The following is a 23,585-nucleotide window of genomic DNA, read 5'->3' on the forward strand; positions in this document are numbered from 1 at the left end:
TTATAAAAGAAAAAGAAAAGAGAATAGCAAGGCTTAATAAAAACAGGGAAGAATATAGTGAAAATAGGCAAGTCATACCAGTAAAAAATTATAAACGAAATTATTTTAAAAATGAACCTAGATATAGGATTAAGAAATTAGAAAGAGAACATCCAATTAACATCAAACGACCTCGTTTATTTGCAGATGATCTTGCCATTTCTATTTCTAATTCTAATACCAGTAACGACACCCACATTAACGATTGACACAATAACAAACGAAAACGGATACTCCATTATTAACATGGGTAAAACGGAAATTGTACAAGACACTAAAATAATACTACACTTAATAAATATACAGGACTTAAGACATACCATTGACGCAGTAGAAAGAAACATACAGTTCTTAAAGCTCCAGAATGACCCCATAATAAGGAAGCAAATCGAAACCATCAAAGCAAAAGTTAGGACAATAGGACCAAATCCATTAAATACGCGACAGAAAAGAGGTTTATTAAATGTCATAGGGAAAGCTAGCAACTATCTTTTTGGTGTAATGGACGATGAGGATAGACAAAATATACTAGAACACGTTACGGAATTAGAAACCAACAATGAAAACACGATCAATGTAGTAAATAAACAAATAGAAATAAATCAAAGTTTCAACGAAAGTATAAAACATTTCAAAGAAATAATAGAAACAGATAGGATAGATTTATCTAAATCCTTTTCAGAACTTAAAGAAAATGAAAAACAATTCATTTTAAAACAAATTAAATTAGATCAGATTTTAAAACTCAATATGTTAGAAGAAAAAATAAATCAGATAATAGATAATATAGCTCTTATAAAACATGGATTAATCCACCCTAGTTTATTAACTTTAGCAGAACTAACTGACACTAAACTTGATATATTAAAACTTAAAAATATTAAAGTAGGAACACTAAAATATAATAATGAAACTGTAGTTATAGCAATCAAAATTCCTAATAATTATGAACAAATTGATTTGAAACTAATAATGCCTGTTCCAAATAAACAAAATTTAGAAATCCAAATCCAAGAATACTATTTCATTGAATTAAATAAAACCATGTACCATTATCAAAATGATGTTCAATATAAAAAAGATTTGATTGTTGTCAATAACTGTATTACAAATAAAAATTGTACACTAAAAGAGAATTATAACAGTGAAATAAAAAGAATTGATGAAAGTACAATAATATGTAAAAACTTAAAAAATGAAAATATTGTAAATAAATGCGATGATAGAAAAATCAAATTAGAAGGAAATTATTTAATAACTATTAATAACTGTAGCATTTATATTTTTAACGAAACTATAACAAATAAAAATATGTATTTTGTTGAAAGATTTTATTATGATGAAACAGAAAATTATAATTTTACTAAACAATTAAATTTTGAAGAGATCATTCTTAAAAATGTTGTAAATTTAAAACCAATTCGAAACAAAAAGTTTAAGTTATACAAAATTATTTTTTTAAAAAACGGCTCTAACGATTTTCAAATTTTTTTTTCTAAAAATTCTTTTTTATACAAGAAATCAAATGGCATACTTAGTTTTGTGTAAAAGATCATTTAAAACAGTGTTTAGTCAATTAAAAAAAAAAACAGATTTCATTTTCTTTCATAAAATTTTCCCTAATTTTGTTCAATAAAAAGCTTTAACATTAGAGTAACTTTTACCATAACAAGAAGTACTTACGACCCAGTTGTGCATTTTATTTGACTTCGGATTCGAGCTTAGCACAAAAAAAAGGGTCATGATTCTTCTTAAAATAAAACTAAACAAACATTGTATATGTTTTAAATGTTTTTATTAAAAGTGTCGTAAGAATTTACCAAGGTTTACGCTTGATGCTTGAAGGCTTTTAAAATTGGAGATTGAAATTCAAAATTTTGCAATCTAATAGAAAAGAAATACGTAAAACTGAGTTCCAAAATACGTCTTTACTGCGGCCAATGTTTGTTGAGTATCCAATAGTTTCAGTCTGCTTTGTGGTTTTTGTAACTACCTATATTCTATATTTTTATAAATTGTCCTAAATTATCAGCACCACCTTCTTCGTCAAAAAACTATAACAATATTTCTTATTACACACTATTCATATTGCGTGATGGCCTACATTATTATAATAACACATACGAGCAAAGTTCCAGAAAATCTTTTCTCGTTAAACTTTCACCATTCGGGTGTCATAAAAATTACTTCTAATAACAAGGCTATTTCACCGTTACAGTCAGGTATATCTCGTTCCCACCAACATGACTTAGTTTGTCGTGCCTCAGATAAATCCAAGGATGACAAGTGGGAGGATATATATAGGGAAAATAAACTTCATTATAAGCTCTAAATATAATATTCTTCCTGCCTCCTGCGTGTGACCTACACATTTATGGTTGATAAAAGTAGGGTTTGAGACTTGAGTGATATTAGCCTCTGATATGCGTGTTTTATTTTTTGTTTGTACTTATACACACAGGGTACAGACTTTTTTCGTCGAATCAGATTCATTCCGTCGCCTCACTCCTGCTCCTGGAAACCGAAGCAAACATTTGGAAGTCAAAGTTGGTATCATGCAGATTTTATGTAGAGCTTCCATATAGCTCCCATCCATATTCCAACAAAAAAGGAGGAGAACACAAAAAAAAAAATATAACAAAAAAAGGAGGATTTTATCCTGATTTGTGTGACAGACGGAACAGAGAGAGTTTTTTGTAGGTGAGGTAAGCGAAGCCTTCAACTTTTTATTATTCTCATGCAACCATTCAAGCCAGCCGTGTACATCAGAGTAGTATACACGAGTTCCACCAGCCAAAAAGTGTGAGAATATATCTCGTATAATTTACATGGACTTTTGGTGGAATTACAATACAAAGCCCCTCCGTTCCAACATTCGTTGTGAAGCTACAATAAAACTGTGTTATAGGGCGTATATAGAGGATGTGAACACAGAATAAATTAATATCTACATATGAAGATATGAATTGGAATAAAGAACTTTGTAATCATTTATGAGCCAGCTGTTGTTTTTCACTTTCCTTCTATCTCCTCTCGTCTCCAGCAACACATATTTGCATTGTTTCATTTATAAATTAATTAACAAACTCGCACAAAAAAAAAAAGTTAAACAAAAAACTGATGATGCTGCCAGACACTCGCCTTTATGTTTTTATTATTTTCAGTGTTGGATTAATATATTCTGGAGATTAAAAATACAATTTTACATTTTTTTTTTTGCTTGAGGCTTATATGAATGTGAGAATAATTTCTATACCTTCATTTGTACAAAATGTGGGAAGTAATCCTTTTATACTTTTGAAAACCCTTAATTTTTTGATGTTACACGTTTTGATGGTATATTAAGAGGGAATACAAAATTTGGTTTCGCCCAAAAATAATCCACTGTTCTGTTTGACCCAGGATTTTATCTCTGAGAACAAGTTGATTCAAAAATCTTAGTGCCTCTTTCCTTTAAGTATTTTCATTGTGCTTAAAATTCACATCTACTTGTTTTTGAGAGTTAAAAATTTTACTTTACTTAGATTCTGAAAAATCCATCCGGAGGCCTTATCAATTTTTAAATGAAATAATTTCTATAGATTTTTTAAAGCAAAATTTATTGATACGAGAAACAGTTTTCAAATGTAAAAAAGCAATAAATTTGTGTGTTTCAATAAGTTTTTCAAGTCCTTAAGTCCATACAAAAATTCGGCGTTTCGTTCCGGAGGAGCTCACTTGAACTCATTAGCTGTGAACTACATCCAGCAATATTAAAAGTCTTAATCATTTAAACTGGAAACGTTTTTTCACATGGCCAAGCTAGTTAATAAATAACGATTGGTTTTACAATATAAATTCTATATACTGCTGAAATACCTTAGGTAGATCTTATACATTTATGAAAGTTAAAAATATTGCATTTAGCATATTAGCCAAGGATCAAGAGACTCCCAAAATACCTCAACTAAAAGGGTGTTTTTTTTTTTTTGAAGTAGTTTTACTGGTTTCGCTTCAGCAGCATACTAGGCTTAAAAACAAAATTCGATTGCTAAAAATCAATGATAAAGTGCTTAAACTTTGTTGTTGTACTTCATAAGTTATTACAAATTTAAATATTAATATACCTAAGACCGTGTTTTTTCAAAAGTGGAAAATTGTATTTAATCACAAAGCACCTTTTAACATTGTTATAGTCGTGAAATTTGTTTAAAATGTTTAAATTTCATCAAGTCTTTAAAATTTGAAACAAAAATTTACTAATGGGTGTTTCTTTTTTTGAATAGACAGAATATGTTCAACTACTACCTTAACAGTAACGAAATATACGAAACTAACGGCAAAGTAACGTTTCGTTACTTGTAACTAAAGTTACCTACATCTAAGTAACGAATAAATACAATATAACAGTTTTAGATAAAGTCTAGTTCCTATGCAAACCAAGTTAAATTTGAGCTCCCATACAAAATTCTCTCCTGTCAAAGACTTTAGATCAACGCTCTAGTTGAAAAATTGTTGTTTTCATAAGAAAACACGGCAAGAAAATTGTAACGAATTCACCCTTTGATGGTCAAATTTCCCTACAAACGTGACGTGAAACGCACTACGTGTACTAAAAACTGTATTGCAAAAAAAATTTGATTCGACGATATAGACGTTATCTTGGAGTATTACATTCAAAATTTAGGCTTTAAGGTCTGAAATCACCAAAGAATGAAAATTCGAGAATTTTCTTTGTTCATTTTTTGACAATGTTGTTTTCGACATTTTTGTCCAACAAGTTAGGCTATAAAGTCATTTCGAAAAAATTGTCAAAAAAATAAAATAAAGAAAGAAAAAAGAACAATTTCACTGACTTTTTTATATCATGTTTCCGTTCTCTAGATTTCGATTTTTTTTTTTGAAAATAAAATAAAAAATATTCTTAAATAATGTGTTTGTCCTTGTCATTGGGAAAAGAAAGAATCCTGTAAAAATCCTATTTTGAAATAAAATAAATTGGACCATTATGTATTACCAATAATTCTCCCACTTATCTGCTTTACAACAGGGTCATATTTCTGTCATCCGATAGATTCGTTTCGGAGTCGTTTTCGAGAAAATTTGAATAGGTACCTAAAAATTTTTATATAACACCCACAACTGACAAGTTCAAACCCCGCTACAAGTTGACCTTTCCTCATCGAGTGCCGCGCTAACATTTTGTAGTGTTTATTCTTAAGCCTGGTACGCTGTTCGCTATAAATTTTAGCGGAGATAAAATTCCCATACAAGTTATCGATAATTTGTATGGGATCCATTTTAGCTCAGATAAAATTTTTCGATAATTTGTATGGGAGCTAAAATTTAGCGCGAGCTGCGTACCAGGCTTTACTTGTTATTGCGGCTAAAATCTAGGAAATGTTAATGCACAGGGTTGCCTTGACAAAAAATTGTTCTTCTTCATGTTGATCAACATAAAATATGAAAAAAATGGCGAGAATATCAATGCCTGTGGGGTCAATTTTCAAAATTTTAATCAATGCTATTTTTTGGAAGCATGTGTATTCACAGCCAAGCAGCCTTGCGAACTTGCGATCCATTTTTGCAACTGCATAGCCGCGCGATCAAAATCACGTGTGTCAATATAGTGATGGGAACTATCGAATGATTTGAACTATCGATAGTTAGTAACGGAATGATTTGAACTATCGAATAGTTCATTCATTCATTTATTTATTCATTCGAATAAAAACTATCGAATAAAACTATCGGATAAAAATGATCGAATAAACTATCGAATAAACTATCGAATAAAAAAAAAAAAACAATTCGAATGAAAAAACTGTAATATTCGAATGAAAAAAACTATCGAATGAATAAACTATTCGAATGAAAATAGTAACTAAATGAATGAATGAATGATTTCAAACTATCCAATGAATGAATATTTTATAACTATCGAAAGTTTGATAGTTTTTATTCGATAGTTGCCATCACTAGTCCCTAAGTGGGCCTTAAATTTCTTTCTTAGGACTAATACAATGAATAAAAAAAATTGAATTTTCCCATCAATTTCAAATCTATTACCACACATTGTTTTTCATTTGTACATACTTCCTTGTTAAGTGTTTGATATACTTTAAATTCTAAACATGCTTCAACTCTTCAATACACCAAATTAAGACCTTCCAACTTCAAAATTGTAATAAAATCCAATTATAAGTTTTCTATAGGTGTAGTGTTGTGTAGGTACTCACTTTCTTTCCAGTATGCAAGTTGAATATGACAATTGTTGCATCCTCACTGCCACTAATCACGACCGTATTATTAACGCCGACAGCAACGCACGTAACTGGACCTGTTTGTTCACTGTAAATATAGAAACAAAAATGTTCTCTCTCTCTCAACAAAAAGTGTTAGAAATCATCATGCAAAAGGGGCTATATCCTCGTAGTAGTAAAAAAATAAGCTAAATTAAAAGGACAACTCGACACATAGTATTGAATGCAACGACTAACTAAAACTCACCGAATGTGAACTTTCATTTCACGGTTGCTCACGTCCCACACAATCACAGATGTATCCTCGGAGCCAGTCAACAGAATATCCGATTGTGGTGCAACTAGCATACACGTGACCGCTGCCGTATGTCCTGCGGAATAAGATAGACACACTCATATGAGTTGCATATAGCTAGTACAAACGAGCATGTGTGCATGCAAGCAGCACATAAAACGATAAACATGCATTAAATTTCAGTTCACGTCCTTGAACAAAAGGTCCTTTTCTATCTACGTCTCTCTATGAATTGCAGTGCAGCATTCCGCTGTGGACTTACCCTTGAATGTGTGCTCCAATGAATTGCTCATTATATGCCATAGCTGGACGTCGCCAGATTTTGTTGCCAGAATGAGGTGCTGTTTCGATGGAGCAACAACAATATCTCGAATGGGTCCCGTTCCGGATACGGTCATTGTGCGTATCTGTGATGGCAGCGGTGCCGGAAGCCATCCGGTGAGAGGGACGAGCAATGGGACAGTGTATCCATCGCACCAAGCTGTTGCCGAACGAACTGTAATGCTCAATAGCGAATTGTCATTCTCGTCGTGTTCGCTTATGGGACGTAGCCAAGAGATTACCTAATTGCGCGCGAATGATAATAATTATTATACGATTACTTTTGAGCTTTGCAAAAAAGATTTACACATAACATATTTCAATGTGTTTGTGATATTTGTTGGAGATGATTTACCTGAGCACCTAATTGCATGGGATCACGCGTAAGGACATCACTGGACTTACGAATTGTGTAGTAGATTAGCTCAATGTCACGGTCGAGCAAGTAGCATCGGACATGCTCGATTAAGCAGCGAAGATAACTTATCGAAACGGTTTGTACCTGGCAAATGGACAATAATATAAAATGATGCAAAATTTGTTAAAGGATATTCTGTTAAATAAGATAAATTGGGTGGTTTAAATGTTTGGTAGGTGGATACAGGACACATATGTATTTGGGTGAGATTTATTGGTTGAGGTTGAGGACTGGTTTATTGAAATTCCGTAATAAAACAATGGGCTTAGGAAGAGATAAATTGAAAGCTGTTTGTGTAAATGAGAGGAGATTAATCAAGTATTGGTTTGGTATTGTTTGTTAATTGAAATGAGACTTGTGTTGCATTTAAAATGACTGATAGATTGTCCTTATTTCTGTCATTTATTTAGATTCAGTTGTACCATTTGTTTGATTACAACAAATCCAAGATGAAAAACTGCGATATCTCCTACGAAAAATTGCTTGAAGGAACAGAATATACATCATTTTTGACCATTGTAACACCACAAAGGGAAAAAAGGGCTTCTTTGGTTGAACTTTGCATTATCTCAAGCACTCAATCCCCACACAAAATATACAGAGGGTCTCAAGATCGCAAAAGCGTTTACCAAATTATTGAATATGTCGTAATTGGCACCATTAGGCAATCCTATAATATTCTTGATATCCGAACGTTCAGAGGAGCCAACCCCGACATTTACCCAGGTCACTACCATCTTGTTATTGCAAAACATTGAATACGGTTATTCTTGGCACTTAAACAAAGACCGGGTATTGAAGGAAGATTTAACGTTAAAAGACTTCAAGCGCAGAATATCGTAGAAATTTTGCAGACCACGCAAATAGAAGGGGTCATTGTAGATCTCTCGCCTAAAAACAGCTGCTAGTATAAATATTTTTTCTTACGGGTTATAATTATGGATACCTTAAGAGTTGGTATGAGTATTTTTTAATATATTTCTTAGACCCATTTGCTGAAACGAAACTTAAATATTTAAGTAGAACATAAAATCTTATTCCCTACTTTTTCTTCTGCGTAAACTTTTATGTATAACTTAAATCCTTAAGTTTCATTTCACCAAATAGCTCTTAGGCCCAATTGTACAATGCGCAAAAAGTATTAAAAAGTTTTATTAAAAACAATCATTTCTTATGAAAAAAGTGAAAAAAATCATTTCCATCACCCAAAAATTCATTTTTTTGATACACCTATAATAAATTTTATACCACCTGAAAGCTTATTGCTTCAAAATCTTTATATCGATCATGTCTATTAGGCATCTACAAAAAGAGCTAGAATTTTTTTGAACTCCACCAATTTTCATCAACAAAGCAAAAAAAACATATAATTTTATGTTCTCACGCTATTGAATCAATTTTTTTTACACAACCTATACAAATCATGTAAAAGCTTATAATTTAACCTTTCATATGACGTTTCAATCTTATTTCTGCGATGCTTAGAAAAAAAGTTAGAATTTTTTAAAGCCAACCATGTCGAAATTCCAAACTGAGATTACGGTACTTCCCACACTTTTGGCTGTTCATGATCAAACAGTTATGTGTGATATACCAAATGAAAGGTAACATCATCAGGATGCTCAATAAAGTAAAATCAAATTTGTATTTGCTTTAGATCAAAAGATAGGAACCTGTTGAATAATAAAACTTTATTTTACCGTTATCTCAAAATTGTGACTACAAAATTGATTGAAATTTTGCACAGATATAGTTCTGTCTATTATCTATCTATAATATATTTTCATATAATTTCATTTTCTTATCTTTTGAAGAAAAAAAGATAAAAATAAAAAACGGTTAAAAAAGGTAAAAAAAACTTGGGACAAAAAACTTGTTTTTCCCGTTATTCGGTCAAAAACCATTTTGAAATACCAAGTTCTTGCACATGTATTCGCACAGTCATAGACTACATATTTTATAAGCATGAGATTTTTTGAATGCTACAAAAAATTTAAAAACATAAAAACTAACCCATAAATACCCCAAAATAAGTAGGTGTTTTTCAAAAATTCATATTTTGAAACGCAGAGACTTAAAAAAAAATCCGTATCAGACCCCTAACTTTTTTTTTATTATCTTTCGAATGATGTTTTTCAAATTGTCAAAAAAAATTCCCCTACCTATAATCACTACTCTGTCAAAGGTCTACCTCATGTTTTAGTTTTTGAAAACCATTAATAGCTTGGTTTTAAAATTTTTTAGAATTTTTTCAATACCATTGTCAGTCTTGCAATAAATTTATCTATTGATTAAAAAAAATTCAACTCTTTACATTGTCGCGGTTAGAAAATAGCCAATTTTTTGAAATTTTGTTTTACCCCTATTTACCCTATTAAAAGATAGAATTTTTTAAAATCCTTCAAATGTATTTAACTTTAGGTTATTATCTTTCAAATAAGCTATAGAAGATTTTTGTATTTTTAATAGTTTATTTTTAAATTTGAATTGAAATTTTTGCCGCACTGCGAAAGTGCGAGAGTGGAACGGTAGAAAATGGCTTCACTTTTTTGTGGTGGCTGCCATGGTTAGGGCTGTAAAAGTAACGACAAAATGAGTACCCGCATGTATACGTTACTTTTGATACTAGTACCCGCATCAATAATATCGTTACTCGTTACTTTCGTATGCTTCGTATTTTTCGTATATTTCGTATGTTTCGTGTGTTTCGTATGTTTCGCATGTTTCGTATGTTTCGTTACTTTCGTTACTTTCGCATGCTTCGTACGTTTCGTACTTTTCGTATATTTCATGTATTTGATACGTTTCGTATGTTTGGTATTTTAAGTATGTTTCGTACGTTGGCATGGGTGAACAAATTTTTTTTTTGAAAAAAACCAAAAACAATTTGTATAATCTAAGCTACATTTTAAGGCCATAAACATAAATTTAAGTTGCTTCGTTCTCATGTTATAAAAGTTTGAAGGTAGCTATACTGATTTTTTTTCGATTTTTTTCTATCAAACATGGAAACTTTTTTTTATTTTTTTTCTATTTTTTCGACAAAACTTTGGTAATTTTTTGCTTATATCCGTTCAGTAATCTTATCACAATCCTTTAGAGACCTTTATTTCAAAAGTACATCGCGCAGATCTCGGAATATTAACACTTCAATGCAACTATGTCTGACAATTTTTCATTTTTTTTTTCTATTGACAGTGATTTTCAAACCTCGTTTTCTCGGCCTTTTTCTTAGTTCAAAATTTTGCACTGAAAATAAACAAATTTTTTTCAAAAACCAAAACACTTCTGTACATTCTTAAGCTATAATTCAAGACCATTAACAAAAAGGTCATAAACACATTGGTTGCGGCATGGGTATATTTCGGCCACATAGAGAAAATACTAAAACGTCTCTTTTGATATTTGATATTGATCGATAACTCAACTATACCTTGGCACTACTGTTTTTATCGAGACAAAAGTAAACTCCAGCTAATTTATCAGGAGTTAGCATTCCGACTACGGTAACGATATCAATACGAGATGCTCAATGCGCCAAATTGAGTGTATCACTTCGTTTCGTATCTCATATATCGGATGATTTAGTATTGAAATTGGAATGGGGTCGTTACTCGTATGTTTCGTATCTCGTATGTTTCGTTACTTCAGTACCCAGTAACGAAACATGCGAGTAACGATACTGTTTAGAAAGTAACGTTTCGTTACTCGTTACTGAAGCAAATACCCGCATTTTAGTAACGAATACATACGATTTGCTACAGCTCTAGCCATGGTTCATCGATTTATAAGACGTAATCACGTCAAAAAAATTAAGTCAAAAAAGTCCCATTTTGAGGCATGAAAAATTATTTTAGGTTTAGTTTAAAAAAAAATATATAGGAAAACATATCTATAGTAGTTTTCTATTATTCTACTTTGCAAAAATAAAAACCTTTATTGATACTTTTAGCTAACCTTAAAAATTTTCAATTTTTTTGTAGGACAAAGGACAAATCTTTTAAAACTATAAATTTATAAAAAATGGATTTCTTTTGATAAAATATCATGATTTGAAGAATTGTTAACATTAATGTTGTATGATAATAGAAGAAAAAATTAGTGTTCCATATAAATTTAAAATGATTTAAAGTCCAAAACTGAGATTTTTGATTCAAACCTTGAACGATAATAAAAGCAATGTTCTTGGAGTTTTTCAAGAAGCTCCTTGCGGGAAAGCTTAAAAACTGTTTTAACAATTCCTGGGAGCACTGTTCACTTTGTATTTTTGCTGCAACATTTTTTTAGTGTATGAAAATATTAACAGAAAAAATACCTACGGTTTTCCGCAAAATGCACCATATCATATAAATTAAACAGTGTAGTATGCTCATTTCGCACGAAATGATGGCTAAATGTAAATACGTTCTTTTTTTTCGAACCTAAAAAATTGAATACCAAAGACCAAAAGTTTTATATCAGTAGGGCGGCATGTTTGACTGTTGTAAGACTCTAATAATTTATTTCGATTCCAGCTAAAGTAGTTGGGAAATGATGCTATCAATGACATTTCAATTTCCCTTTCAAACTGTGAACTATATTGATCTTAAAATAACATTTCCATAAACATTAAATATCTGTACCCCAACATACATAGATTTCCTATGAAAAATCCTTTTTGAAATGAAATTCCATTTCGACACAATATCGCACGAAATATTCAAAATATTCATTCTTGAAGTGCTTCACATAAAATTCTAATAATTCCATTCCGAATAAAATTCAAAGACTTCAATTGCACCTCAATACAATAAACAGACAAGATTCTTACAGAAAAAAAAAATGATAATAAACTACTTCAGAATTCGAAATATGAATTAAAAAGTTTTATTTATTTTTTCTGTAAGCCATTATAATGTTGATTTTCATAGCAATGCCAATGACATGAATTCTGTATTCAAGAGGACATAGCAGAGAAAAAGTAATGAAAAGGACCAAAAAATAAAAAACGAGTAAAAAAAACACGAATAACTTTTAATGATGGTCTGTTTCTGGCTAGAGTCGTTGTATATATTAAACCACTCAACTTTGCCTGCCTTTATAACACGGATCTGTATACCATCAAAACCAACTGTAATATCATCTCTCGCTCTTCAAAAACACCAAACAAATGAGGAACAAGGATGAATTTTCATACTTTTTTTTTTATTTTTTTTTTTTTTATTTCTCCCCATATTTGATATTCTCCTTTCATAATTTCTTGTTATCATTTACCTGAATGAAGAAGAAGTACTTTTATGGGAAAACTTTTTTTTACTCTCAACACAGGAACACAACTAATTAATGACCATGAAGAACAATGACCAAGTACAAACAAAAGGACGAAACATAAAAAAAGAAAAACTAGGTGTATTACTCTGGTAATGATTATTATCGAGGACAGAAAGAGCTTTAACTTTGTTATTTGACTTAAACAATGGATGTTTGAGATATCTGTGAGTTGGGGGGAGGATTTGACTTGCACAGGGTGTTTCAGTTATTGTTTACTTAAGTCAGCAGTAATGTAATTACGCTAAGGCCAAGAGAGCTATCCCGAGGGCAAGAAAAATCGACAGAAGAATCGTTGGAGATAAAGGGTTGCCAGAGTTATTAAATCTAACCTGCATTAAGATTCTTTAAATCTTTTGAAGAGATAAAGTAGATGAAGATAGGGAGGGCTAAATCCAGAAAATTGTTCACCATTTTTTCAAAGACATAACTTTATCCCATAACCTTGTTGTTACTGAAAAGGAAAATCGTGTGTTTAATCTGGTAGTTCTGATTTTTGGAAGAGTTGTTCATGGTTATGATCCAATAAATATCTCAGGTTTTGGATACCAAGTGGTAAAATGCATTAAAAGTAAAAAAAAATTTCCAAAATTTTCAGTGTTCGGTGAATATAGGAAACTTCGTCCATTAAAAAGTTTATAATTAGATTTTTGTTTCACGTTGTTGAAAACTGCAATTTTTCTACATTTTTCTACAGCTTGATCCAGCAATTTGAACAAAATACCACTAAAGTGCATTTTCTGGAAATTTTTGAGGCCAAAACTACATTGAAAATAGTGGTAGAACGTATCATTTGTATCGTAAATCAGCCAGTGTCTTACAGCCAACCTTTGAAATTAAAAAAAAATATTCATACACCGAAAAAAAAAACCAATATCAATTTAACATTTTTTAAATATCAAATTAACATTTTTTAAATATCAGCCAAAAATGCTCCATAAAATGTGTTTTATGATATTTAAAATGTTAAAACAACATTTTTATTATCAGGATGAAAAATTGGAAATTTTTTTTGATATTTTATTATCATTTTTTTCATATCAATTTCTCATTCCAAATTATTGAAAAATATTAAATAAAAAATTCTTAATGTGTACTAATTTAAAGGCGCTTTGTATTTTTTCGAAGTAAAATGTATGATTTACTGAGAAAATTTGATCGGCACTAAGATTTTACTTCACATAGTTTGGGAGAAAATAACAAAACAATTATATCACCTATAATTTCGGTGACCATATTTCCAAAAGCAAAACCCGGGACACATTCAAAATTTTTCGGATCGTTTTGAAAATATTGATTCTTCAAAAACATAAAAATAAAAAATAAATAAAAATTGAAATTTTTTAAAATGCGTTTTCATAATTTTTGCTTCATTTTGATATAAAGATTTCTTAAACAATTTTATGGGAGCATTTTCGTTGAAATCATTTAAGTCGTAGACAAAATAAAGAAAGCGTTTTTATACTTAATAAGTACCTACTGTTAATCACTTCAAAAAAAATGTTTTTTTCAATCAAAATCATCGTGAGAGCTATTTTTTAACATTTTAATTTTATTTAAAATGATTTTAAAATTGTATAATCTTTAAATAAACTTCTAACATGTCCTTAAAATTTTTGAAATTTAACTGGGCTCTTAACTCTTCTGTTCTTTATTCGAAAAAAAACTTTCCCTGATGGAGCTTTTCAGCCTGGCAAATATAAACTGGAGTTAAATAATTGACAACAAAATTTAAAAACTAAAGCCTAGTCTAGAGACGAATTGAAAATTATAAAACCAGCTCAACGAAATCGTAAAAGAAAATTTTACTTTTCGTTGCACATTACGTATCTTAACCAACGAAATTCTTACCTGTGCAAGAATAATTGGATAGTTTTCAATCGTTTGTCACTCATACTTAACGGTGCAGGTAATTTTTCTTGCTCCAAGAGTTTTTTTTTTTTGACTTTAGGGTACTCAAAAAATTTTCGTTTTGCTTCGGCAGCAAACTAGGCTTGACGTTTTTATACGAAAAAATTAGAAAAACTTTTAATTTGCAAAGTTTTTAAAATTTTGAATGAAAAAATCAGAGAATTTGCAAATACGGGACAATCACGGGACAAATTACAAAATACGGGACACTTACACGTCCCGTGTTTCTTAAATAAACACCCGGGACAAGCTGTAGAAATACGGGACAGACCCGGGTAAACTGGGACGGATGGTCACCGTACCTATAATAGAAAAAATAATATCACCATTATTTTGTAAAGAATATTCCCTTTCAGTAATGTTTTGAAAAAAGAAAGAAAATTCTTAAAATAATAAAAATAATAAAAATGAAAAGGAAAGAAATAGGTTTCATTATAATAAACTAAAACGTAAAATCTAGTCAACATTGATATTTTAATTGTCAAAGTGAAATTTTCACTATCCCACCTGAAATTAAAAAATGTCAAAATGATATGATAAAATATCAAAATTGATATTTTAATTGTTGGACGACTTTTGTCACTGAAAAATGTTAATTTGATAGCTGTTATTATCAAATTTTTTTTCGGTGTACTGTACCGTTATTAACGGTACCTGCCATAGAACGTTTTTTTGGTGACTGAATATTAAAATTTAAAAAAATTTCAAACAACACATTTTTGGATTTTTAAAGAATATTTCAATTTTTTTTTTCAAAAATAAATTCTTTGAAAACAGGTTGATGAAAAAAAATTAATTATTTCTTCAAAATGGCATGCCAATTTTTTTTTTTGAAAAATTATAGAAAATTTGTACCTATACCTACATAAAAAATTATTTTGTTAAAAACGGATCTAAAGATTTTCGAAATTTTTTTTTTTTTAAATTCTTTTTTTATACAAGAAATAAAATGGCATACTTAGTTTTTTGTAAAAAATCATGTAAAACGGTGTTTAGTCAGTTATTAAAACAGATTTTATTTTTTTTTCACTTCTTATGAAATTCCTCAAAAATATCACGTTTACCCTAAATTTGTTCAATAAAATAGCTTTAACATTAGAGTAATTTACCATAAGAGTAAGTACGTGTGACCCCAGTCGTGTTTTTGATTTTCTATCGTTCTTTGATATCAGGGACTTGGAAATAAGATTTTAAAAAATTTGAATACATACCTACTTATCGAGATATGTTTTTTTTTTTTTTTCAAGGGATACCAAGGATTCCAAGATATTCGTAGTACCGGAAACCGACGAAGTTACGAATACCAGAGTTACGGGCGACAGAGTTACGAGCGTCAAAGTTACGCGAAACCGAAGTTACGAAAAACTAGAGTTACGAATTCTAAAGTTATGTTAAGCTATGACATGTGATTTTTGGGTTGGCAACAATTGCGAGGAACGACATGGAATTATGGAAATACAAACAAGAGATTAACATTTTTCTCATTGGTCAGAACTGAATGAGTAAAGCGAAAATGGGTGTTATTTAATCTTGTAAAATTTTGATTGGATAGGTATAGATAGGTTTTGCTTTTGTGAGAAGATTGCAAAAACGTTGAAATAGAAAAAAAAACTTGAGTATACTTATGTAAGTTTGGGGGACATATAATTATTCATAGCGTATTTTGTAATACCCACTTTGTTATTATTTATATTACCAATAACCAAACCACCCCTTTTTTTACAGACGTTATTTTGGTGTGGTGAACTGTTGTTGCAATTGTTGCCAACCCAAAAATCACATGTCATAGCTTAACATAACTTTAGAATTCGTAACTCTAGTTTTTCGTAACTTCGGTTTCGCGTAACTTTGACGGCCGTAACTCTGTTGCGCGTAACTCTGTTATTCGTAACTCCGTTACCATTTCTCGTAGTACAATAGTAGAAACTACAAGAAATCAGCTGTACCAAATTTCAAGAAAATCCATATTAATCGAAACCGATATGGCGTGACGAAAACCACTTTTCCGATTCGCCATATCCCCGATTTTAAGTATTAATAAATTACGAGAAAAGTTAAAATTGCTTTAAATCCCCTTTTTTAAGCTCATACCCTGTTGACTCAGATTTGTTAGCATGCGTTTATTTTCTCATGGTCTGACTCCTTTCTTCAAAGCCACTTATGTTTCTTGAACAAAAAAACAATCCACTTAAAAAAAAAAAAATCAAATTTAAGAGTCAAATTAAGTCTGTTTGAGTAAATTCTTTTGGGCCATCTCTCTTGCACTTTATTATTATTATGCAAAGTCAGCTTATCTGCCCAACAATGGTTTTGAAGCCAAGCACATAATTGATTCTCTCTTTTTTTTGTGTGTTCTGTTCGTCAACAAAAAAGAGAAAGAGAACAACTTTTTACCACGAGAAAGCCCTCCTCCATCAACTTGAATTATTATTTTAATTTTCTATTTTCGCCATTTGCATCAGGATTTATTATGAAAAGTGAAGAACTAAACTCCTCAACCCCCAAACACTCCTCTACCCTATTTCCTTTATGTCCAAAAAACACAAGGATAAAGTTTGACAAAATTTAGTGCTGACTTTGTGTCTTTCCAATTTGCATCCCATTAGATTTTCCAAAAAATTCCTATTCCCGCACACTCGAATTGTTTTAGTGGTGTGACACAACAGAAAAACCAGGCACAAAATGGGTATTAAATTCACAATGAAACCACACAAAAGCTTTTAATAAATGCAAGTTCGTTTGCAAAAGAGGGCGCTTTTCATTCTTCATCTTTTCAAAACCAACTTAACCACCGATGACAAATTCAGATCCTAACACTTGACATATTCTTTTGTGTGTTATTTTGGCCTCCCCTGATTCACAGGCTCTGTCTAATTAAATAATTTGTATTTTAATGAAATAATAATGGTGTAAGGAGCAAAAGGATATCAAGAATGAATGTGAGTGTACTTACCGCGGCAAGGAGAAAGTCAAAATTGCATACAGCAATTTGTTTGAATTTTGTAGTATCATCAGACCGCATTAGATGATGCCAGGACTCTTCTACATGTCGTATGCTGTAGGAGACGTCAGCTGCAATCGGATTGTAAAATGTCGAGTTGTCATCCTGATGGTGGGAAGGTGGCTTTGCTGATTCTGTATCTCTTTCTCTTTGGCTAATAACTGTGGAAAATATAAAAAAAAAATAAAACACATTTTAAGATTTCAATTTGAATAGCTTGAAGGAGAAATAAGGACATTTTTTTTTGTAGAACAGTGTTCTACGAAAATTACTTAGATTTTTTGAAAAAAAAAGTAATCACTTTACTCAAAAGTTCATTGCATTCCCCAGAGTTGAATTGTATTAACTTTTAACTGAAAGTGCAAATTTAACATGAATTGCATTCCAAAGTTGAAGGAATTTAGATTGTAATTTCCAGTGAGTGTTGGAATTTTAAGTAACAGCTTATAGAATTTAGTGTTCATAGAAAATGTATTATACTTTATAGTGAAGGGAAAAGGAAATTAAAGGAAATATTTTATTTGTTTAAATAAGTGGAAAAGATTTCTAAATTACTGTAATAGACTTGAATGAGTTGAATATTGAAAATTGTTTCTTACGAAAGTGGAAAAAGAAAATATTCTTTCAGAGATAATGTTAAAAAGAATTTAACACCAATGGCGTTATTATTAAAAAAATGATTTAGCATGGCCAAGAAAAGGTAAGGCATGCTAAAAAAGGTAACTTAAGAATATTAATAATAACACTGGTCGGCAACGAAAAACCATACTTTTCTAAAGGAATTTTGTGTGCTGATTCTGAATCCGAAGTCAAAATTTCACTGGCACGTCAAGTTATCGAAATATTTGAATATTGACAGGTCAAAAACGCGTTTTTTTGGTACTTTTGGCATTCAATTTCATCATCGTTAAATTTTTTTTCGGAAAACTACTTATGCAATATTCAAAAGCTATATTTTATCGTCTTAAATACGTTTATTTTTTTTTTTTTCAAACTATATTTTTCTAAAAGATATTTGGTATAGAAAAATATGATATCTCAAAATCTTGGTGGATAAGTTAACTTATGGTTTTTGAAGCAGATTTGAAATAAATTCCAGTTTTCGACTCCTGATTCGGATGAAAAACTAGCAAAATATTACGGAAAAATAATATTTTTAGATCAAATGTCTAAAAAAATATCATTTAAAATTAGTTTTTGGGACTTTATAGCTAAAAGTGTGATGAGCAGAGCTCAAAAACTAGAAGTGATGGAAAAAAAACTGTGAACTGTTTTGAATTCAGCACACTCAAGTTTATTAAAATCACCTTACGGAGTTCTTGCTCCCGATTTTTGTTTTTTGTTTTTTGCCGACCAGTGTAATATACATATTATTTTCAACTTCATTTTTTCGTACTGACGTTACAGTATAACAACAATAATTTCATCATGGGAAAGAATAGGTACGTTTTTACTCATATTTCGTGTAGAAAAATCATTGACGTTTCAGAAAACAAGAAGAAATGCAGTAAAATGATACATTTCAACTTAAAAACACACCAAATCTAAGTTCAAAATCATTAGCCAGGTCAAAAGGAAACTTTCTTGAAGCATAAATGGATGTCACATTTAAAATCACTTGCTGAGTAAAATAAGCTGAATACCACTTTTTCTTTATAGAATGAAAATTTGCAAGTGAACCGAACTCAGAGTACGATTAGGTATTGAGAGAAGACTAGTCTACTAAACAATCTAAAAAAAAATGTTTCCAAAGTATATATTTTATTTGTTAAGAAATCACCCAAACAAAATCTTGAAAATAACGTTTTGCTCGTTTCAAAATCTTAAAATCAAAATTCTTCAAAAATGCAGTCGAAAACGGTTTTCTTTTAAAATATATTTTCGGTTCTCTTAACCGCACCCGCATAATGTACTACAAACTTCTGTCTGTTGGTATTTTAGACTAATTCAGTATGAAAATGTATAAAATTAGTAGAAAAATGTATTGTGGTACCCATTCCAAAAAAAAACACGAACAAGTATAATATTTGTTTAAAAAACTGTTTTGAAATAGCATTCTTCTAAGCTAAAAACTATTAAAATCGAGAATTTTTTTTTTCAAATTTTTAATATTTTGAGAGTTTTGACCTAATATCTTCTTTTTCAAATATTTCGAAACCAGACCCATGTCCGCCAATAAATTCAGCACACGCGAATTAACTAGATTTTACTTTGCACCACTCTGCTACAGAATGAACTACAACAGTGAAATTAGGAGAACTTTGTGGGTCACTGTGGCGTATACGTTTTTTTTTTTTTTTAATAGAAAAGTGCAAAATGTTCTATTCTTGACTGATTGGTTGAATGTTGCATGTCGAAGGTTGGCAAATAAATATGCAGTACTTAAGTAACGGATATGCAGTTTCAGCTAAGAATAGGAATATTAGGCTTAGTTTCAGATTTTTAATTTCGGACTTTATGGGTTATTATTTAACATGTTTAGCTAGGGCGTTCGCTATTTAGGTACTCTCGATAATCAAGTTGCTAAGTGGAAAATTTATTTCTAAATAATAAAAAAAAAAAAAATCCTCAAATTTTTTTCAGATTTTTATTATGACACTAGATGGCGCTCCAAGAGGGATACAATTTTTTATCATTTGAAATAGGTATATGTTGACTTATGAGTCCATTTTTTTAGATATAGACATCAATCAATTTTTTACTTGCGATATAGGTACTATAGAGCAAGTTTAGGATTCGTAAAAAAAAAATCGAACTCGAGATAACAATTTTTCATGACATTACGATGATGGAGAATGCCAAAAAAGTGGGTCCGGCAATTCTAGCTGTCTGTCTCTATCTGGAGCTGCAGCCTAAACAAGTGAAGTGATTTTCTTCAAACCTGGTAGTTAGCAGTTCCCTAGAGGGGAAATTAAATTCTTTTTTTATGACCAAAACTAACGGTACCTGCCATATAACGGAAATACAAAAGTTAATTTTTTTCAAAAACGGCTCTAACGATTTTGATTAAAATTTTTGTTTGTAGTATTACACGTAAGAGCCAACTTTTAAAATAAAAAAAAATATTTTTTGTACCGTTATTATAGGTACCTTCATAGAACGGTTTTTTTCGTTTCTGAATATCTCGTACAACATTAACCCGATTTTAATGAAAATTTTTATACAAAAGTGTTTAAGTAAAGGTAATATTAAAATTTTAGAAAATTTTCAAAAAACGCATTTTTGGATTTTTAAAAAATATTTCAACATTTTTTTTTTGAAAATCAATTTTTTGAAAACGGATCAATGAAAAATTTTGAAATTTAGTTTTTATGTGTAAATTAATTATTTCTTCAAAATGGCATACCAACTATTTTTTTTGAAAAATATTAGAAATTTTTTATATATAAAAAATTATTTAAAAAAAAACGGCTCCTACGATTTTTGAAATTTTTTTTCTAAAAATACCTCTTTATACAAGTAATACAATGGCTTACTTGGTTTTTTTTTTTAAACATCATTTAAAACGGTGTTTAATTAATTATAAAAACAGATTTTATTTTTTTACACTACCTATGAAATTTCTTGAAAATATCTAATTTTCTTGAATAAAAAGCTTTAACATTAGAGTTACTTTAAGCATAAGAGCAAGTACGTGCGACCCCAGTCGTGCATTTTATTTTTGATGATCCTAGAAAAATGATTTATACCTTTTTGAAAACGTTGTTTAGTGTAGACAAGAACCTCATAAAAAATTGTTGATTTAAGTCTATAACTAAAAAAAATGGCTTCATAAGTCAACACATACCTATTTCAAATGATAATAAACTTTAACCCTTTTGGGGAGCCATCTTGTGTCAAAATAAAAATCTGAAAAAATTAGAGGATTTTTTTTTTATTATTTAGAAACAGTTTTTGCACTTAGGAACTTGATTCAAAAATAACGAACGCTCTTACGTAGCCTTACAATAAATTAAAATAAATTACGTCACTTTAGAATAAGAGCGATTTTTTATGATCAGTCTCTATAAAAGAATATTTTAGTTCAAAGAAATTTAAATCAATCAAACCATGGCAGGTATTCTGCCAAAAAATGAGTTTTCCTTAAACATGCATAAATAACACTGATTAACAAAATTGAACTTTTTTTTTGCAACAAGAACTAAAATATACTTTTCTGAAGTAGTTTTTGAAGTGTTGAACTCCAAGTGAGACAAATTTGATTGGCCTCCGTTTTTGAGATATTACCGTTATAAAATGACAAAAAAACGTAATTTTTGCCATTTTCGAGGCTATATTTTTATGCAAGGTAGTTTAGTACAAACAAATTTGCAACGGTTTTTATGAGAACTTATTTTCTTCTTCCAAAAACTGTTTAAATCTTTCCGATATCTTTTTTACTGCCCAAGATATCTTAAGTTTAAGTTAATAAGCCAAAAACAAACTTAACATTATCTAAAGTTTAAGTCACTGGTCAACAGAATTTTTGCCACAAAGAAACAAAATATATTTTTCTTAAAGTTTGAGAGTTTGAACTAGAATTTGAAACCAGAAATATTCTATTAGCCTCCGTTTTTTGAAATATTACCATTATAAAAAAAAACTCTATTTTTCATATTTTAACAGTAATATTTCAATAACAGGGGCTAATAGAATTTTTCTGATTTCGGATTCGAGTTCAGTACCCCAAAAACTTTCAAAAAAGTATAGTTTGGTTTTTGCCAGTGTCATTGTAATAAAAATCAATACAAAATAAAAATCTTTATGCGAACTACACAATATTGCCCTATTTATTTAAAAATCATTTTCACTGTTGACAGTTCTTAAAAGAAATTAATTTAGACATTAAAACCATTTCATAAAGTCACCTTAGCACAGAAAATAATCCAATATGCTTTAGTATCAACTTTAATTTAACATTTACCAAAAAATTTTTGTTTTTATATGGCAACCAAACAATCAAATTAAGTTTTTCTTACACCTATACGGAAAATATATGTTTTCAAAAAGAAAACAAATTATGTGGCGTTGTATGCGGACAAAATTATAAATTCAAACGACCAAACCCAAATTCAATTTTCAAAAAAAAAAAAAATAAGACAATATTTTCAAAAAACAAGAAAAATATCTTTTTTTTCCACTGTAGGTAAGATTATTTATTATTTACTAATAAAAACAACGAATTCTCTTCCATTATCTTTTTCCTTAAATAATAATTTCGTTTGAAGTTTGCAAAACTGTCAAACTTGTAGTGGGTGTTAAAATCAGTGTTAAAATATGTGTAGATTTGCATTAAAAGACGAAAAAAGAATCAATTCGTCGGTAGAAAAACATCAATACTTTTTCCGTTGGAAAACGTTTAAGAAAAAACTTTTGCCGGCTCGTCGATGGTACATCAATGGTGCAATGGCTCTCTTATTTAAAGACTGACACATAAAATTCATCAAATAACTTTAAAAAGAATTGTTTAAAAAAAAAAAAAAATTATTTTTTTTTTAAGTTTTCTTAATTTTAATGTCAGTATAAACCTTTTTTATGTTAAAATTTTGATTAAAATCGGTTGTATCGTTTACATTAAGAAATCGGTTCTATGGCAAGTAGGTACCGTTAATAACGGTCCAAAAAAATATTTTTCTTCTTTCAAAAGTGCGGCCTTATTTGCAGCATTACATGGTTTTTTTGTTCAAAGCAAAATCGTTATCCGTTTTTGAGAAAATTGCAATATCTCGAAAACTTTTTATTGGAGATATCCGCTGAAAAGGAGACATTAAAATAAAAAAAACCGCTCTTGGAAATTACGTACAAATCGTCTGTACCGAGTTTTTAGAAAATCTATCAATCCGTTTGAGCTCTTTTTTTCCAATTCTTCAAAATGAAACTTATAACGGATACAGGGTATAATTATTGGCAGTATAAAAAGTACAATTATTGGCAGTGGCAACGATTGATGTCTCAATGCACGTATTATTGGCACCCCCTGTCAATAATAAAGACACTAGGTACTTTATATGGAACGATATATTGGCACCCCTTTTTAACCATAACCATTGCCTTTAAGCCAACCGCATTGTA

At 30.0% G+C, this 23,585-nt stretch overlaps 1 protein-coding gene across 6 annotated transcripts in view; it reads right to left on the reverse strand.

Moving 5' to 3' along the window:
• The window catches only part of LOC129907385 (protein qui-1), a 98,454-nt gene that overhangs the window by 32,762 nt on the left and 42,107 nt on the right, over positions 1-23,585 (reverse strand). For all 6 annotated transcript variants that reach the window (XM_055983562.1, XM_055983560.1, XM_055983561.1 and 3 more), the window contains exons 10-14: positions 17,487-17,695; positions 7,253-7,399; positions 6,839-7,139; positions 6,529-6,652; positions 6,258-6,369 (exon numbers count right to left, since the gene is read on the reverse strand). In XM_055983562.1, coding sequence (XP_055839537.1) covers positions 6,258-6,369; positions 6,529-6,652; positions 6,839-7,139; positions 7,253-7,399; positions 17,487-17,695 — 893 coding nt within the window. The remainder of the gene's footprint in view (positions 1-6,257; positions 6,370-6,528; positions 6,653-6,838; positions 7,140-7,252; positions 7,400-17,486; positions 17,696-23,585) is intronic.

The sequence above is a fragment of the Episyrphus balteatus genome, chromosome 1, assembly GCF_945859705.1.
Source record: "Episyrphus balteatus chromosome 1, idEpiBalt1.1, whole genome shotgun sequence".
NCBI classification, from domain to species: Eukaryota; Metazoa; Arthropoda; class Insecta; order Diptera; family Syrphidae; genus Episyrphus; species Episyrphus balteatus.